This window comes from Chiloscyllium punctatum, chromosome 38, assembly GCF_047496795.1.
Source record: "Chiloscyllium punctatum isolate Juve2018m chromosome 38, sChiPun1.3, whole genome shotgun sequence".
Lineage (NCBI taxonomy): Eukaryota > Metazoa > Chordata > Chondrichthyes > Orectolobiformes > Hemiscylliidae > Chiloscyllium > Chiloscyllium punctatum.
Genome location: NC_092776.1, coordinates 49,132,536 through 49,151,090, shown reverse-complemented (window position 1 = coordinate 49,151,090; position 18,555 = coordinate 49,132,536). Strand labels below are relative to the sequence as shown.

The 18,555-nt window shown below is 41.1% G+C and overlaps 1 protein-coding gene across 1 annotated transcript in view; it reads right to left on the bottom strand.

The window, feature by feature from the left end:
• asah2 (N-acylsphingosine amidohydrolase 2) overlaps positions 1-18,555 on the bottom strand; it is an 85,870-nt gene that overhangs the window by 52,731 nt on the left and 14,584 nt on the right. Inside the window, exons 4-6 of the mRNA XM_072557853.1 lie at positions 9,345-9,494; positions 6,941-7,117; positions 2,634-2,761 (exon numbers count right to left, since the gene is read on the bottom strand). Coding sequence (XP_072413954.1) covers positions 2,634-2,761; positions 6,941-7,117; positions 9,345-9,494 — 455 coding nt within the window. The remainder of the gene's footprint in view (positions 1-2,633; positions 2,762-6,940; positions 7,118-9,344; positions 9,495-18,555) is intronic.

Sequence of the window (18,555 nt, the reverse complement as noted above, 5' to 3'; positions counted from 1 at the left end):
CAGAACTACTGAGATTTTCCAGCATTTTCTCTTTTGGTGTCATTATTTCTGTAGTGCAGTGACTTTATTAAACATCACAACCATCCTGTGTCAGCAGCTTCCCACAGGACCAGGAACAGGAAAGGCAGATTGGCATTCATACAGCGTTTTTCATGACCTCTGAATGTTCCAAAGTACTTTCCAGTCACTGAAATTCTTTTGAAGTTTTATCATCGTTATGGTGCAGGTAAACAGAATGCGTTCAAGCTTTAGCCAAAATTTTATGCTCAGGTCATGGAAGAGATTTGAAATCACAAACTCAGATTCAAAACTAAGAGTGCTATTGACCGAACCATGGCTAAAAGAATGTGTGTATATACCAATTATGAAGGCAAAAGTTACTGCTATTTTCTTTTAAATCATGTAAGATTCGGGTAACTTCTGGAGACTCAACTGTCTCCATCTACAGTCGAAAAATGTGACGCTGGAAAAGCACAGCAGGTCGGGCAGCATCTGAGGAGCAGGAGAGTCAACATTTCGGCATAAGCCCTTCATCAGGAATGTCTCCATCTCCAGTCTATGTCATAGATTATCACAAAAAAATACATCCTGGGCTCCAATGCAAACAATTAGAATATACACGCGCTTCAATTATTATACTTTCCAAAATAACTGGCATAATAGAGAAATAGAACATCTTGTTTTGGTGAAATGGGTTCAGTTAGTAAATACAGAAGTTGTTTTGATCTTCAGGTAGAATGTGCAGCTATGTATGAGATGGAGCTATGGTCTGTGGTGTCAGTAATGGCAGTGATAGGCAAGGGATCATGGAATAAAGAAACAACTCAAAGAAAACGTGAAAATGATTTGGTGTATTCAGCGGTTGGTGTCAATTTTGGTCTTGTACAGTCATTTTTAAAATAGCCTATACATTTTAAAACCACAAACATAAATATGATTTAAATGGATCAAAGCTGCAGAACAGAAGGAGTTAGGTGTCCTCATGCATCAACCACAAAAACCTAGTGCTAAAGTTCAGTTCATAATAAGGACTTTGCAACCTTTATTTCAAAGGGAACAGAGTATAAAATTGGGGAAGTCTTGCTAAAACTTTACAAGCACTGGTCAGACCGTAAGTAAAATACAGCTTTGATTCTCTTAATTAAGGAAAGATATACTAGCATTGGAGACAGTCCAGAGAAGTTTCACTATGCTCATCTTGGATATGGACAGATTTTCTCAAGGAGAGATTGAGTATCTTGGGTGTGTACTTATTAGAGTTTACAAGAACAATAAGGAACCTTATTGAAATGTATAAGATTCTTAGGGATGTTGACATAATAGATGCTGAGAGATTGTTTCCCATTCTGGGAATCTGGGAACAGAGGGTAATAATCTCAGAGTATCGGGTCACCCATTTAAAGCAGGGATGGAGAGAATTTTTCTCTCACAAATGATAGTGAATCTGTGCAATTTCTTACCACACTACCCAGCAGAGATTGGGTTGTTAATAAGGCTGAGTGAGACAGATTTTTAATCATTAAGGGAATCAAGATTTATGGGGATAAATCAGGAAAGTGGAATGCAGGATTATCAGATTAGCTGTGAATGGCAGAGTAGACTTGATGGGTTGAATGGTCTACTTCTGCTACCTCATCTTATGGTTTTATGATCTTCACTGCATAATTGTTGCATAATTAGTCAGAATACTGAATTATTAAAGTGCAGGAGATCACTTGATCAATGTTCCTGCATCAACGTTCCAAATGATCAGCTCATTTAATGCCATTCGCCTGCCCTTTCCCCATAGCCCTACATGTTATTCACTTTCAAATAACAACTATATTTTCCCTTGTGAATGCCTTGATTGTACTTGCTTCCACCTTAATCTCATGAATATCCTAGCCATTTGTTGTATGTAAAGCATTTTGCTTGTGTGCTTTTGCTTCTTCTGTGAATTACTTCAAATTCTGTCCCCTCTCATTCTTGATCCTTTCAGGAGTGGGAACATTTCTTCAGTTTAATCTATCTAGACTGTACACGACTTTAAATATTTCTATAAGGTGTCCTCTCAACCTTCTTTTCTACAAGGTAGTCAGTATCAACTTGCATCTTCAGCTCCGAAATTCCTCATCCTGGAATCGTTCTCTTCTGCGCTGTCTCCAGTGCTTTCACAAGTTTCCTAAAGTTTAGTGCGTATGATTTAAGATGTAGTGCTCCAGCTGGGGTCTAAGTAGTGTCTTATACAAGTACAACATTACCACCTTGCCCATGCACAGGAATAGTTTAGTTGGGAAATCTAGTCAGCATTGACGAGTTTGCCTGAAGGGTCTGTATCAGTGCAGCCCAACTCTATGACACCCTCTACCCCTATTAACAAAGCTTAGAATACTGTATGCTTTATTAGCTGTTCTTTCAATTTGTCCTTCCAATTTTAACGACTTTCAATGGTTATGGAAATTCATTCCAATAGAAAATCTGTAAACCAGCTTAATGGATAACTAAATAACAAACTCAAGCACTATTTACTAATTGACCAGGCATTACCATTGCTATGGTTACACTATTTGCTTTGCTTTCACTTCTCATATAGACTTGCTGATTACTTGTCAAGCCCATAAAATATTTAGTTGATTCTTATTTCCATTGGGTACCTGGCTCGTTCTCCTTGTGGATTCTGTAAGTAAGAATAGGGGCTTCTGTTTATGTTGCTGCCTTCCACTTCTCCCTTATTTATAAATATTCTTCCTGCTTTCATGTTCTTGTGTGCAATATCAATGCTCTGAGGAAATAGGAATTGAAAAAGTCAGATGCAAAGCATATTAATGCAGTAAAGATCCAAATTCGTCCAACCACATCATTTGAAGCAAATATATAACATTTTGGAAAAAAAAAGTTCACAGTATTCAAAAACAATGATTGTTCTTGTGACCTCCACATTTGAAAGTTTAATTTCAGACAGGCATCAAGAGGTGTTTAAAATCAAAGGGCAATTTGGTCCAAATTGTTCTCATATACCTCAGGCGCTTCCTGATTAGAAGATGGGAGGTATTAATGAATCAACTCTGTGTTGGCGACTTTTCTTGACTGGAATAAATATTAGGGGAAAAGAGGCAATTCATATTTGGGAATACACCACTTTTAAAAACTAAATTGATTCCATACAATTTCATTCATCAGACCAAATAGCTTAAAACATCTTTTGTCAAGAAAAACAACTGTAATTTTATATCTAAAGTAATGTGGTATTACATTATTTGTAATGTACATTCAAATGACTAAGAGCAGGAAATGGTCTTTAGACTCAGTAAGCTTTCTCCATTTCACATAAAATCAAATAAAGCAATAAGCTTTCTATTATCTAAGAAGCACATTTTCCAATTTACTGCTGTCATCGTTTATCAAAGTGATGATAGCAGTGGGTAATTAAGGAAAGTTTCCATTGAAAATGTATTAAGTTACATTATATTTTTGGAAATTTCATCTCAGAAACATTACCTTCTGAAATAGAAGGCAGAGCAAAATGGTTGCTGTCATAAACTACCCAGAAGGTAACATAATGTGAGACACATGTGTCATGTTTCATCAGGTGACACAGCACTCACAGGGTTTAAATAAAAGCTACACTCACAGAAAACGGCCCAACTTAAGTTGAGACCATAGGTACAGATATTGGAACTTGATTTTGGACAAATATACAAAACATTCAACTCAATGTAGACATTTTGTATGTTACATTTTTCCATGTGCTTGATTGACATTTTGTCTCATATGTAAATTTCCTCTTCTCTACCTTCTGTTTGGAGAGAGAGAAGAAGAAAGAGAGGAGGAGGAAGAGAGAGAAAAAAAGAAATGAAATCTGTAGAACTTAGCATTACTTCAGGATATTCTGAAGCATTTCATAGTCTTTTGAAGAGTAGGCATTATTGTAATTTTGGAAACATGACAGCCCCCTTGCACACAACAACGACGTAGTGTCCTGTTATTCTGTTTTTAATCTGGTTTTATGATGTTGTTTCAGAGATTAGCATTGAAGGCCAGGGAAGGCCATTGAATTCTGCTGTGAGATCTTTCACCAAAGGAGGCAAATGAGTTTTCCATTTAGTCCTTCATTTGGCAGACAGAATCTCAAAATACACAGCATTCCTGCTGAACTGAAGTCTTGGTTATGTGCTCAAGCCTTTTCAGTAGAATCTGAATCCAGCCCCATTAGACTCAGACGCCTGAAGGGTATGGGCCCAGATCAAATTACACTCTAGTCTCATGTAACAAATGCAACTGTCATTGTCTGTCTTCTGATGAGGAAGAACTATACTTCTAGTTTGGTTTCTTTACTTATGTGCTTAATGGCCACTAAATGAGTTTGTCAGTTTATAACCTGAGACATCTTGCAGTGAATCAATAGGTCTATAGCCTTCAGAAGAGTACGTGAGGGCATATGATATAGTCATAAAGAGACAGGAAGTGAAGTCATAAGGACTTCCTATTTGATCCTTGTTCTCTTACTTTGGTATTGATTGAGATAAGACATAGCCAGCCTGATAGGGAGCAAGAGCTCATCTGATCCAATAACTGGGGTTAAAACTCCAAATGGTAACCATTGTTACCAAAAAGAAGACAACCCTTCTTGAATGATTAATCATTAAATTAGATCATTAGAAATCTTCTCAGTTGGAATGGTATTATTCAGAGCCATACCTGATTAATTTAGAACGTGATACTGAACATTAGTGGGCGACATGGTGGCACAGTGGTGAGCACTGCTGCCTCACAGCGCCAGAGACCGGGGTTCAATTCCTGCCTCAGGCGACTGACTGTGTGGAGTTTGCACGTTCTCCCCGTGTCTGCGTGGGTTTCCTCCGGGTGCTCCGGTTTCCTCCCACAGTCCAAAGATGTGCAGGTCAGGTGAATTGGCCATGCTAAATTGCCCGTAGTGTTAGGTAAGGGGTAGATGTAGGGGCATGGGTGGGTTGCGCTTCGGCGGATCGGTGTGGACTTGTTGGGCCGAAGGGCCTGTTTCCACATTGTAATGTAATCTAATCTAATCTAATTAATCTGCTGAAATAATAACAGTCTAATACATATCCAGAACACATGGGAATCTGAAATACATTGATTGCATGCACATTGAGGATAAAGGAAGTGGGACATGTGAAAACTGTTTGGTTACCATTATATTTGACTGGTTCAAACACCAACAACAAAAGGCTGGCCCATAGAAGACAGAGGGCGGTAGTAAATGGAAAATATTAAGCCTGGAGCTCAGTGACCAGTGGTGTTCAACTGGGATCAGTTCTGGGACCTCTGCTTTTTGTGATTTTTATAAATGACTTGGATGACGAAGTGGGAGGGTGGGTTAGTAAGTTTGCCGATGACACGAAGGTTGGTCGAGTTGTGGATAGTGTGGAGGGCTGTTGTAGGTTACAACAAAACTTTGACAGAATGCAGAGCTGGGCTGAGAAGTGACAGTTGCCGTTCAACCTGGAAAAGTGTGAAGTTTTGGAGGTCACATTTGAATGCAGATTATAGGGTTAAAGGCAAGATTCTTGGCAGTGTGGAGGAGCAGAGGGATCTTGGGGTCCACAATCTCAGATTCCTCAAAGTTGCCACCCAAGTTGACAGGGTTGGTAAGAAGGCGTTTGGTGTGTTGGCTTTCATTAGCAGAGGGATTGAGTTTAAGAGCCACGAGATTATGCTGTAGCTCGATAAAGCCATGGTTAGACCACACTTGGAATATTGTCTTCAGTTCTGGTCATCTCATATGACGAAGGATGCGGAAGCTTTAGAGAGGATGCAGAGCAGATTTACCAGGATGCTGCCTGGATTTGAGGGCGGGTCTTATGAAGAAAGGTTGAAGGAGCTATGGCTTTTCTCATTGGAGCGAAGAAGGATGAGAGGTGACTTGATAGAGGTGTACAAGATGATGAGAGGCATAGATAGAGTGGATAGTCAGAATGGAAATGGCTATTCACGAGAAGGCATAATTTTAAGGTGATTGGAGGAAGGTTGAGGGAGATATCAGAGGTAGGTTCTTTACACAGAGAATGGTGGGTTTGTGGAGTGCACTGCCAACAGTGGTAGTAGAGTCATTAGGGACATTCAAGCGACTCTTGGATAGGCACATGGATGATAGTACAATAAAGGGTATGTAGGTTAATTTGATCTTAGAGTAGGATAATATATCGGCACAACATCAGGGGCCGAAGGGCCTGTACTGTGCTGTGCTGTTTTATGTTCTAAAAGGCAATAAATCACTTGGAAACAATCACAAATTTGCAGTTCAAGTGTCAAGAAACAGTTGTTAAATTTCCTTTGAAGAATTAGGAAGTTGGAGAGTTACAAGAGTTGGTTTGAAACTTAGTCATCACTGAAGGAAGCATGAGATTTATCTGCTGCCTACATTGGAAACAGACACTGGTTAATAGTGTGACCCACTCACCTATTTTCAAGGTTATCTGATGTTGTTCCAGGTCAGAAAATTACATGCTCCAATCGTGGGGCCAATTTGTTCACATAATCTAGGCAAATACTTGAAGGAGGGAGTGTGCAATTTCTGAGAGGCCAACTTTTTGATGAGCTGTTAATCTGTTTCTCTGCTCAGATGAATGGAAAAGATCTGTGGCAGGACTTGATGCCAAGAAGGGATGTCTTTACAAGTTTTGGTCCATAATCTTCCCTCAAACAACATTATGACAAACAGATTATATGATGATTTATCCATTTCCTGTTATGCTGTGTATAATTGCTGTTTTACTAATAGTGGCAGCACTTCCAGAGTAGTCTATTGGCTGTGATAAATATTGGAATAATCTTCCTTAATCAGTGAACAACACAAAGGGAGTTTTGCCCTTATTTACATATGATCTACATTTTAGTTAATTCTTCAATATCCACTGGCTAATGTAATATTTGTACAAAATATTACACTTAAACACATAACCATTATTATATAGTAAAATACCTTTATTATGCCATGAATTAAGGCATTGATGGATGGTTTGATGTAACCTTTGCTTGTGATCAAACAGAGTGTGTACTGAAAGTAACCTGCAGGGCCAGAGTGGGTATGGGTCCCACTCAAGACAACATTGTCTTGCCTATAGAGATCTCCATATTTGCTCTTCAGTCTTTTTATAACCTAAAATAGATATATGCAACAGTATTAGTTTGATGAAACTAAATTATCTTGATTAACATGTTGGTGATATAGTCTTGAACATAAAGGAAAATTAAGAATATACAGAACCTAGATGCTCATTTTTGGAATTGAAGTTATTAAGCACTAACAGTTGTCTATCTCGAGATTCCTATAATTTTATCCATACAGACTGTCTGAATCACATCATATAAGGAGTGTGTTCATTTGGCTCACCATGGACATTACTTTTGGTAATACAAAACAGAAATACAGGTGGATAACTATATATTAACAAGCATGAAACATTCTTAATGTAGTGTAAACACACAATGCAGCTTTGTTCTTAGATTACAGTACAATGGAGAAAATATTTTGCTCCCTGCCTTTCAACACTCAAGGCAGTAAGAAAAAGTGCCCTTTCAGACTGGTCAGCAAATAAAGGTCAACAATAGCCATGGGAAGAAAGAAATTCTGGGACACATTTGAAAATTCAAAGTGTTGTCCAAACTTAATACTCATTTAATGCAGTGAAACAATCAAGCAGATTGTACTACCCTTAGGGCAAGATGAAAATGAATGGAGCCTTTATAACATAAATAAATCCTGAACACAGTCCATGAAGATAACCAAGAAAACACAGTCAACCTGCAAATGGAAAAAAATTCAATGAAGCAGAGATTTAACTTCCAGCTACCAGCTCAAAACAGCCTGCAATCCAGGGCCTGATCTGTAAAAAAATGGGAGGTTTGCAGACACCACTCAGGTCAGCAGCAACAGCCTACAAATGTTTTTTTTGGCATTTCTGTTCCTCTTTGTTTTCCTGGGGATACTAAAATGGTTAATGACTGCTAGTTAGGCCAACTAGATCGATGGAATGGAAGAAAAAGCTCTGGATTAGTGGTGCTGGAAGAGCACAGTAGTTCAGACAGCATCCGAGGAGCTTCGAAATCAACGTTTCAGGCAAAAGCCCTTCATCAGGAATAAAGGCAGTGAGCCTGAAGCGTGGAGAGATAATCTAGAGGAGGGTGGGGGTGGGGAGAGAGTAGCATAGAGTACAATGTGTGAGTGGGAGAGGGGATGAAGGTAATAGGTCAGGGAGGAGAGGGTGGAGTGGATAGGTGGAAAAGGAGATAGGCAGTTAGGACAAGTCTGGACAAGTCATGGGGACAGTGCTGAGCTGGACGTTTAGAATTAGGGTGAGGTGGGGGAAGGGGAAATGAGGAAACTGTTGAAGTCCACATTGATGCCCTGGGGTTGAAGTGTTCCGAGGCGGAAGATGAGGCGTTCTTCCTCCAGGTGTCTGGTGGTGAGGGAGTGGCGGTGAAGGAGGCCCAGGACCTCCATGTCCTCGGCAGAGTGGGAGGGGGAGTTGAAATGTTGGGCCACAGGCCAGTGTGGTTGATTGGTGTGGGTGTCCCGGAGATGTTCCCTAAAGCGCTCTGCTAGGAGACGCCCAGTCTCCCCAATGTAGGGGAGACCACATCAGGAGCATAGGATACAATAAATGATATTAGTGGATGTGCAAGTAAAACTTTGATGGATGTGGAAGGCTCCTTTAGGGCCTTGGATAGAGGTGAGGGAGGAGGTGAGGGCACAGGTTTTACAGTTCCTGTGGTGGCAGGGGAAGTGCCAGGATTGGAGGGTGGGTTGTAGGGGGGCGTGGACCTGACCAGGTAGTCACGGAGGGAACAGTCTTTGCGGAAGGTGGAAAGGGATGGAAGGGAAATATATCCCTGGTGGTGGGTTCTGTTTGGAGGTGGCGGAAATGTTGGCGGATGATTTGGTTTATGCGAAGGTTGGTAGGGTGGAAGGTGAGCACCAGGGGCGTTCTGTCCTTGTTACGGTTGGAGGGGTGGGATCTGAGGGCGGAGGTGCGGGATGTAGACGAGATGCGTTGGAGGGCATCTTTAACCACGTGAGAAGGGAAATTGCGGTCTCAAAAGAAGGCGGCCATCTGGTGTGGTGGAACTGGTCCTCCTGGGAACATATCCGGCGGAGGCGGAGGAATTGGGAATACGGGACGGCATTTTTGAAAGAGGTAGGGTGGGAAGAGGTGTAATCCAGGTAGCTGGGGGAGTCAGTAGATTTGTAAAAAATGTCAGTGTCAAGTCGGTCGTCATTAATGGAGATGGAGAGGTCCAGGAAGGGGAGGGAGGTGTCAGAGATGGTCCAGGTAAATTTAAAGAAAAAGCTGTCAGTCAGGATAAGTACACAAGTTAGTGCTTACCTCTAACCTGAGCTTCTGAGATACCATCCCAATGTCAGCAGTGACGAACACCACCCTCTTTGCAGTGCTAGGGTCTGCTACGATAAAAGCCCGACTGTACAGGCGAGTATGGAGTCCTGCTGCAGTTTGCTCTGGATTGGCATATCCCATCTACACATTGGCAAAAGCAAGTGTTTACATTGCAAATCACATGGGCCCTTCCTGATATCACATCAGCATTATACCAATGTACCCTTCGCATTATTAGCATTCAAGATTCGTCTGGTAGTTGGTATTGTCAGTGTGAAAAAGCAAGATTCGCATGTCAAGTATAGCACAGGTTTACAAAACATTTCAATCAAGCTTCAAAGACATTTATTTTGTAAGATTTTCAGTCTTTGGGGAACTTGGTAGAACTTTGAATTGGATCAGTGTAATGTTTTTCTCCTTTACTGCACTGGTGCTGAATTCATGAGATGATCTATAACAGATTGGGAAGCCAGAATGGGAAAAATACTTTTCTTTCTCATCCTTATAGGTGCTTTCATTTCAGTTTGACTCTTAAGCAGATGGCAATGTTGTTTCAAAAGCAATGTACCCAAGTGAAAAACATGTCCAGTCACACTTGTGAACACAAAACAAATCTGATTATGTGCATCTACAATGTTTATTAGATTCAGCAAATGGGAATGACAATTTCATGTCTACTTTATCCCAAAACCACAGGATAATTGCATCAATCTCAAAAGCTGATTGTTTTGTTCAAGACCAGACTGATCTTTATCCTAAAGAACAGAGACTGGGCAACAATTTTAAATCTGTTTATGCATGTGACACAAGAGTACTGATAAAAGGGGACAGTTTCCATGTGATTGTGGTGAATTTTTGTGGGAACTGTTTCAAATAAAAACAGTGAAAGGGCAAAACTGTCTGACACAGTCAAGACTTTGCATGGAGAGTTGAAACTTGGGCCTGTAAGCAAGGGTTGAGAATCGTAGAATTGCTACAGTGTGGAAGCAGGACATTTGGCCCATTGAGTCCACACCAACCCTCCGAAGAGAATCGCACACCCAGACTCAGCCTCCTACCCTATCCCTGCAACCCTGCATTACCCATATCTAATCCCCCTAGCCTGCACATCCCTGGACCATGGGCAATTTAGCCTGGTCAATCTACCTAACCTGCACATTTGGACTGTGGGAGGAAACTGGAGCACCCAGATTATGTGCGCACAGACACAGGGAGAATGTGCAAACTTCACACAGACAGTGACCCGAGTGAGGATTCGAACCCAGGCTCCTGGCACTGAGAGGTAGCAGTACAAACGACTGAGCTACCGTGCTGCCTGAAGGATAATCATGAGTATGGAGAAAAACAAAGGCATGGACTACTGTGAACGGGTACATATGGACAGAAATAGCGGAAGAAGTAAAAGCAGAAAACAAGTGGAATGGGAGGTTACAATGTTCTAATGTTGGTGGAAACTTGAATTGAAGCCAGACAGGGATGAACTAAAATTGTCACAGGATAATTTGAGAGAGAGAGAGAGGAAGCAGAAAGGAAGGCACGATGGCCTGGTTAATACAGCTATTGAGAAGTAGGTTTTAAAGTATCAACACTGCTCCAACTGAGTCCATCTGGTAGAATTAACAAATAACAAATAATTAAGGAACACCTTTTAAGGTCAAAGTGAGCAGGGTCTTCAGATCACATTCAAGATTATTACTTTAATCCGAGCAATGTTTATCTGGTAATGAAAAGCAAAGTAGGGTGTGCAACAGACTGATGGGTAAATAGTGACCACTGGAGAATTCGATTCTTTGGAAATACATAAAAGGAAAGTAAATTCAAGATAATTCTGTGAAATAGGAAATTAGCTCATTGCAGTGAGATGGAAGAGAAGCTGGTCCAAAAGTATTGACTGGAAGAAACACCAAACCAGCAGGGGGCGAAATTTCATAATGGGATGGATACATGTCAACTCATTACGAGCAGAGTGGATTGTCAACAACCAGGATTCCATGGATAAACAAAGGGATTAGAATAGAAAGCAACATATTAAAGCAGCAAAATAGAGACAGATTAGGAATGCGTAAAGAGAGTAGAGAAAATAATAGCAGTCACAAAGGGAAGAAAAGAGTTTGACATAAACTGGAGAGTCTCAGATACACATCGCCCGAATCCTTTACGAACATGCCTTCTGACTCACTTGCTCCACAAAATTTAAGGAAACATCTTGACCCTGTAAATATATAATATTTACTGAATTGTCAAAGCACTGAGAGGAAAAATGCAGGAGGATGCAGATACATAAATGTAGTTGTTAAGTGCCAGATACTGTACAGTGCAGATAAAAATAAAATATCACATTGTAGGTTGAAGAAAGTTTGGAATTTATACCCTGAATGGAAGGAGTCTCCACAGAATGAAGGGACAGTGAAACCCAGAGACGCTCTTAGCTGAAATGACAGTTTAAATAAAAACACACGAAAAAGGAAATGGCGATTCAGGGTTAAATACAGACTTAGAATAGAAAAGCAAGGAAATGAGTTAACTTTATAAAAGCCAATAGAGCTGTATCTTATAACTGCAGAGACAAAAGGAATTTCCCAGAATGAAAGCAAGAAAGGAGAGTTATAGCTCCAAAGATTGACAAAAGTGGGATCTTTTCTCTGGAGTGAGAGAAGGTCAAGTGGAGGGCATGCAATGCAATAGATGTTTTCAAAATTATAAATGGAGTCGAGAGAATAAATAGTGAGAGGTTCTTCTCACTGGAAAGCTGACAGGAATATTCAGATTTTTATCAGAACAAAGCAAACATAAGAGATGTGTTTTCGTTCTGAACATTGTCAGGCTATGCAATGCTTTATTGATGCAGCTATGGAGACAGAATAGCTTTTAAATCGAACTGGGTATGCATCTGCAAAGGAGATATTACACATGGAAAAGAGCTGAAAAATTGGGATTATACTAGACCCTTGAATTTGGAGAGTTAATACAAGCACAGGCACAATTGGTTAATGACACCTTTCTCTCCTAAAACATCTCTCCAATTGTCGAGCAACAGTGAAATGACACTGAATTACCCTATAACATGCGTTGCAAACTGATTGGGAGATAGCATACAGAGAGGAGAAACAAAGATCTATTTGGGACGATTTAATTACTAGTGTTCCCATGAATCTGTACTGTGTTAATGGTTTTGGTAATATTCATCATGGACATGGACGAAGGAACAGTGGACTATAAAACCAATTTTACAGATATGATGAGTGTTAAAGGGAGAGTCAGTAGATAGAATCATAGAGATGTACAGCACGGAAACAGATCCTTCGGTCGACCGGATATCCTAAATTAATCTAGACCCATTTACCAGCACTTGGTCCATATCCCTCTAAACTTTTCCTATTCGTGTACCCATCCAGATGCCTTTAAAATGTTGTAAATGTACCAGCCTCCACCACTTCCAATGGCAGCTCATTCCTCACACGCACCACCCTCTGTGTGAAAAAGTTGCCCCTTAAGTCCTTTTTAAATCTTTCCCCTGTCACCTTAAACCTCTGCCCTCTAGTTTTGGACTCCCGCACCCCAGGGAAGTAGATGAGAAGTGGATATATTCAGAATAAAAACAGTCAAAACTGCCGCAAAGCTTTTACTTTGGAGCCAAGCAAGTTAAAGGAAGGCATACTTTCTAAACATAAGAAACTAGGAATAGTAGAGGATCAAGGAGATGGAGGTGCTTATGTGCAAATCTCAAAAAGCTGTGGTGACAAAGTACAACTGAGAATGCGAGAGAAATCGAAACAGGAAACGATGAAGGAACTCAGCAGGTCTAGCAGCATCTGTGGAGACAGAGAAACAGAGTTCACATTTCAGGTCTAATTTAACACTTCTTCAAAACTGAAACGAAACCTCTAAAGAACAGTCATACTGAACGCCAAACGTTAACTCTGTGTCGCTCCACAGAAGCTGCCAGAGCTGCTAGGTTTCTCCGACATTATCTGTTTTGAGATTTCCGGCATCACAATCAGTTGCTTTTAAAGCTAAAAAAAATGTTGGGGTTTATCTCAAGAAATAGGAATTCAGAGGGACAGAAGGTATACCCTTCCACATGTGTACAGCCTTGTCAGACCCTATCTTGAGTTCTCCCTTCAGCCCTGGACATCAAACTTAAGTGGAGATGCAATTATTTTGAAGTGATACAGTGCAGTTTTATAGTAATGTTTAATGATTACGCAATCTAAAATGAAAACAATAGAAATCACATGGCTATGACAAAACACAAGTGTCCTTACAGATGCATTTCTCCAAATATTTCTGACTGATATGGTGCTTAATCCCACTGCTCGTTCTTGACCAGTAGAACACTGTCTTTTTTAAACTTGAAACAATTTATTGGTAGTTTGGATGGATGTGCTTCAGCATCTTTTCTTTTTAAAGATACTGTTTCTATTTTCTTTGAACAAGGTACTATCTTGGACTATCAGCTGATCTCTGTATGCCCAATACATTCATCTAGCAATAGGTGCGTCCTTGACGGTTTCAGGTCATCCATTCATTATTACTCACTTCAGTACTTCAAGTTTTGGTTTGCTTGTTTTTCAGATCCAAATGCCTCTGCTATTTGAATCTGGAAGATTTCTCACCCTGCCTTAGAAACCTCAACTTTTGTCATTGGGAGTACAGCTCTCAATGTGCTTTAGCTTCTCTGACATGCACATCATTTCAAAGTTAAAGCTTTTCAAAGGAAGTAACATACGTTGCTGATGCTTTCGAGCAGAAACTAGTGGTTTGAGAAAGATGCTGCGAAGTATTCTGTGGTCGGACTCTGCTGTCAGTGCGTCTGACAGAGGACCAGGCACTCTTTCTCAATCTGAGTGTGGTGTCGGTCAGTTTGCATGTTTGTCCTTGTTGCATAGTCCTGTCTTATTGCTAAAACAATGCAAGGTGACCAAACTGCTTACCTCAGTATTGGTGTCATCATCATTTGTGTTATAATTCAATAGAAAGTTGTTTCTTTGTTCTGTGCTCTAATGCTATTGCACATCCTTCAGGGAGCATGCAAGAAGGTTGGTCTTGTGACCACAATTTAAACTAGTATTTTCTTCAGGAGTTCGTGAATCCAAAAAGACCCTGATGAACAGCCATCTAGACTTGAAACGTTAGCTTGCTCTCTCTCCACATTTGCTGCCTGACCTGCTGTGATTGCCATCATTCTTTGTTTTCAAATACATCATTACATTCACTTGTGTTGGTCACTGCACATCTGCTTCAGGTCTGACCTCGTGAGGGTCTGGAAACATCCTTTTGCTGTCAGTATCCAATCTCGATACATGATTCCAGTGATCTTTAATTGCATCTCTTCTTGTTCAACTTCAGGCACACCTAGTAAAACCTCTTGAGCAATTGCAACAAATTCAGATCATGGTCAGCGTTGGCTTCTTCCACTGTGTCTCCACAACCACAATAATTTCCACTCTGGGAGGATCACTATCCCTTGCTGCCTGCCTTTCACTCTTCCAGAGCAGTGCAAGTGCCAGATGGTGTGCACAACATCCTTATCCCCCAAACATAAAGGATATTATTAAATTAGAAAGTGTATAGAAAAGATTTACATGGATGGTACTGGCACTGAGGTTTGAATTGTAAGGAGAGGCTGGGACTTCTTTCACAGGAGGTTGAGGGGTGACCTTATGGAGAGTTATAAAATTTTGAGGGACATAGATAAGGTGAATAGCTAAGGTCTGACTAGGGAAGGGGAGTTCAAAACAAGAGGGTGAGAAGGTGAGAAGAGAAAGATTTAAAAGGGACCTAAAGGGCAACATTTTCACACAGAGGGTGAAAATGAGCTGCCAGAGGAAGTGGTAGATGCAGGTACAGTTACAACATTCAAAAGACATTTGGACAGCTACATGAATAGGAAAGCTTTAGAGAGATATGGGTCAAGTGCAGGCAAGTGGGATTGGTTTAGATAAGGAAATTTGGTCGGCATGGACTAGTTGGACCAAAGAGTCTTTCTGTGCTCTATGACTCTCTGAGTAGTGTCCTGAATGTAGTTAGAAAACTGATGGTTTCCTCCAGTATCACTTGCCATTGATCATCCTTCTTGGGGGCGGTACGGTGGCACAGTGGTTAGCACTGCTGCCTCACAGCGCCAGAGACCCGGGTTCAATTCCCGCCTCAGGCGACTGACTGTGTGGAGTTTGCACATTCTCCCCGTGTCTGCGTGGGTTTCCTCCCCGTGCTCCGGTTTCCTCCCACAATCAAAAAATGTGCAGGTTAGGTGAATTGGCCATTCTAAATTGCCTGTAGTATTAGGTGAAGGGGTAAATGTAAGGGAATGGGTCGTGGTGGGTTGCGCTTCAGCGGGTCGGTGTGGACTTGTTGGGCTGAAGGGCCTGTTTCCACACAGTAAGTAATCTAATCTAATCTCTTCTTCGTACAAAATTGGCAGATTATGACAATACTTATTCAATGGGTGGCATAGTGAGTTTTCTTTAAAGCTTTCTTGAGATACTTTGCATCGATGCATTCTCTCAGTCCACTTCACTGCTTGCATGTTGTTAATCCAGTCTGTCAGAGCTGTCAGTTAAAGAGTCAAAGAGTCATACAGCATGGAAACAGACTCTTTGGTTCAATTTGTCCACACTGACCAGATATCCTCAACTGACCTAGTCCTATCTGCCAACATTTGGCCCATACCCCTCTAAACCCTTCTCATCTATATACCCATCCAGATGCTTTTTAAATCTTGCAAATGTACCCTCCTCCACCACTTCCTCTGGCAGCTCATTCCATACATCCACCACCCACCGTGTGTAAAAGTTGTCCCTCAAGTCCTTTTTACATCTTTCCTCTCTAGCCTTAAACTAATGTCCCCCTAGGTTTTGATTCCCCCACCCTAGGAAAAACATCTTTTCTGCATCCTCTTGAGTTTAACATCCTTCCTACTGGGTGACCAGAATTGAATGCAATATTCTAAACGTGGCCTGACCAATGTCCTGTACAACCACAACATGACACCCCAATTCCTATAGTCAATGCACTGATCAATGAAGGCAGGTGTGTCAAACACTTTCTTCACCATCCTGTTTACCTGTGACTCCACTTTCAAAGAACTATGCCTCGATTACTCCCTTCATGTCCAGCTCTTCCAAGGTGTCTTTAAGACTGGACTTGAGGAACTCACCTCAGTTGATGCTGACTTGGTCTCACTGTCTGATCTAGGCAATATTCACCAGGAAGATATCGAGATCTACAAAAACATTTTCGTAATCTTCCGGAATCTGTTCAACAGTCAATGGCTTACTGTTCTGTGAAGCATCACAAATCTCGTCAGCCATGTGTAGGATGATCAATTCAAGCATTAGGCTCACACCAGCTGAGATGGATGGATTTTGTGAAACACCTATCTGGAACTGAAAACCTTAACCTTCCTGCTATGTTGTGCCCTCACCTTCTTTTGTCCACTTGGGATTAACTTCATTCTATTGTATAACCTGAACATTCTGATTGAGGGTTTCACATTGACTCACCATAATGAGCTTTTTGCACGGGTCTGCAAAGCTTTTGATGTTCCATGATGTACCAGTGGCAATCTGACACTTCACATTCATATCACATCCTCTTTTCAGCAGTCATACACAGAATCATTCTCAGAGTTAGAAACCATTTTCCATCTTTAGACTTGACAAAGTCAACCTGTTGTAGAGTATTCATTAGAATCATCATCTGATATCTCTTTGTTTTTTTTTCCAATGAACACTTGTGCACAAAGTGATTCATCCTTTTGCAGTTAGACCACTGCTTTTCACAGGCTAGACATGCCACCTCTTCTTTTGTAGCGTTCTTTGCAATTGTTGCATACTGTCCTCTGCTCTTGATCTTTCTGCTGCTCCGTCTACAAATAGATATTCCTTTTGACCGTGAGATTCTTAATAGACCTGGGTTGTCTGTTGCCACAATACAAAGCCTTATCTGTTCTCCCATTAATAATCTGTAGTTGATGATTGACACGTTAACAGATTTCTTGAGAGTAAGCAGCTTTGCTCTCAACCTGTGCACTTGCAGCAGGATCACTTCTGCCAAGAGACATTCCAACCTTGATAGGATCATCTTTCAGTTGTCTACACTCTCAGGATTCAACTAGGTGTATCAATGTGGTCACATATTGCTCAATATTCTCCCTCTCCTCCTCTGTCCGGATGTTAAATAGACATCAATTATGAGTAACATTTAATAGAATGTACAATATGTATCCTCAAAGCTTTCAAAAGGCTTCCAGTCTGGCTTTTGTGTTTTCAGTGAGGTCTAGAGTGTAATACAGTTCAGGTCGTAAGTTTGCTCGCTGAGCTGGTAGACTTGCTCTCAGATGTTTCGTCATCATGCTAGGTAACATAATCAGTGAGCCTCCATTGAAACACTGGCGTTCTGTCCCGCGTTTTACTCATGTGTCTTGGTCCATTGTGGTGGGTGATATCACTTCCAGTTAATTTTCCAAGAGGTTGGTCAATGGTGTCCAAGTTAATGTGTTTGTTAATGGCGCTCCAGTTGGAATGCCAGGCCTCTAGGAATTCCTGTGCATGTCTTTGTTTAGCCTGTCCCAAGATGAATGTATTGTACCAGTCGAACTGGTGTTCCTCATTGTCTGTGTGAATGGATACCAGTGATAGTTGTCCTTTGGTGGCTAGTTGGTGATTGTGTATCCTGGTGGCTAGTTCCTGCCAGTCTGTCCGATGTAATGATTGTTGCAGTCCTTGCTGGGTATTTTATATGTGACGTTCATTCTGCAGGTTGTTGGTACAGGGTCCTTTAGATTCACCATGAAACATTCACTGTTGCAGTGTGTTGGTAGGTTTGTGGGCTACCATGATGCCAAGGGGCCAGAGTAGTCTGGTCGTCATGTGAAGTGATGCATTTAGGCAAGTCTAATTCTAGAGCGAATTATACAATGAATGGAAGAGCCTTGGGGAAAGTTGATGGGCAGAGACATCTGGGAGTGCAGGTCCATTGTACCCTGAAGGTTGCTGCACAGGTGGATAGAGTGGTCAAGAAGGTATATAGTATTAGATAGGATATTGAGTGTAAGAGCTGACAAGTCATTTTAAAATTGTACAAGGCATTGGTTCGGCCGCATTTAGAGTACTGTGTACAGTTCTGGTCACATTACCAAAAGGTTGTGGAATCGATGCAGAGAAGGTTTACGAGGATGTTGCCTGGTATGGAAGGTGCT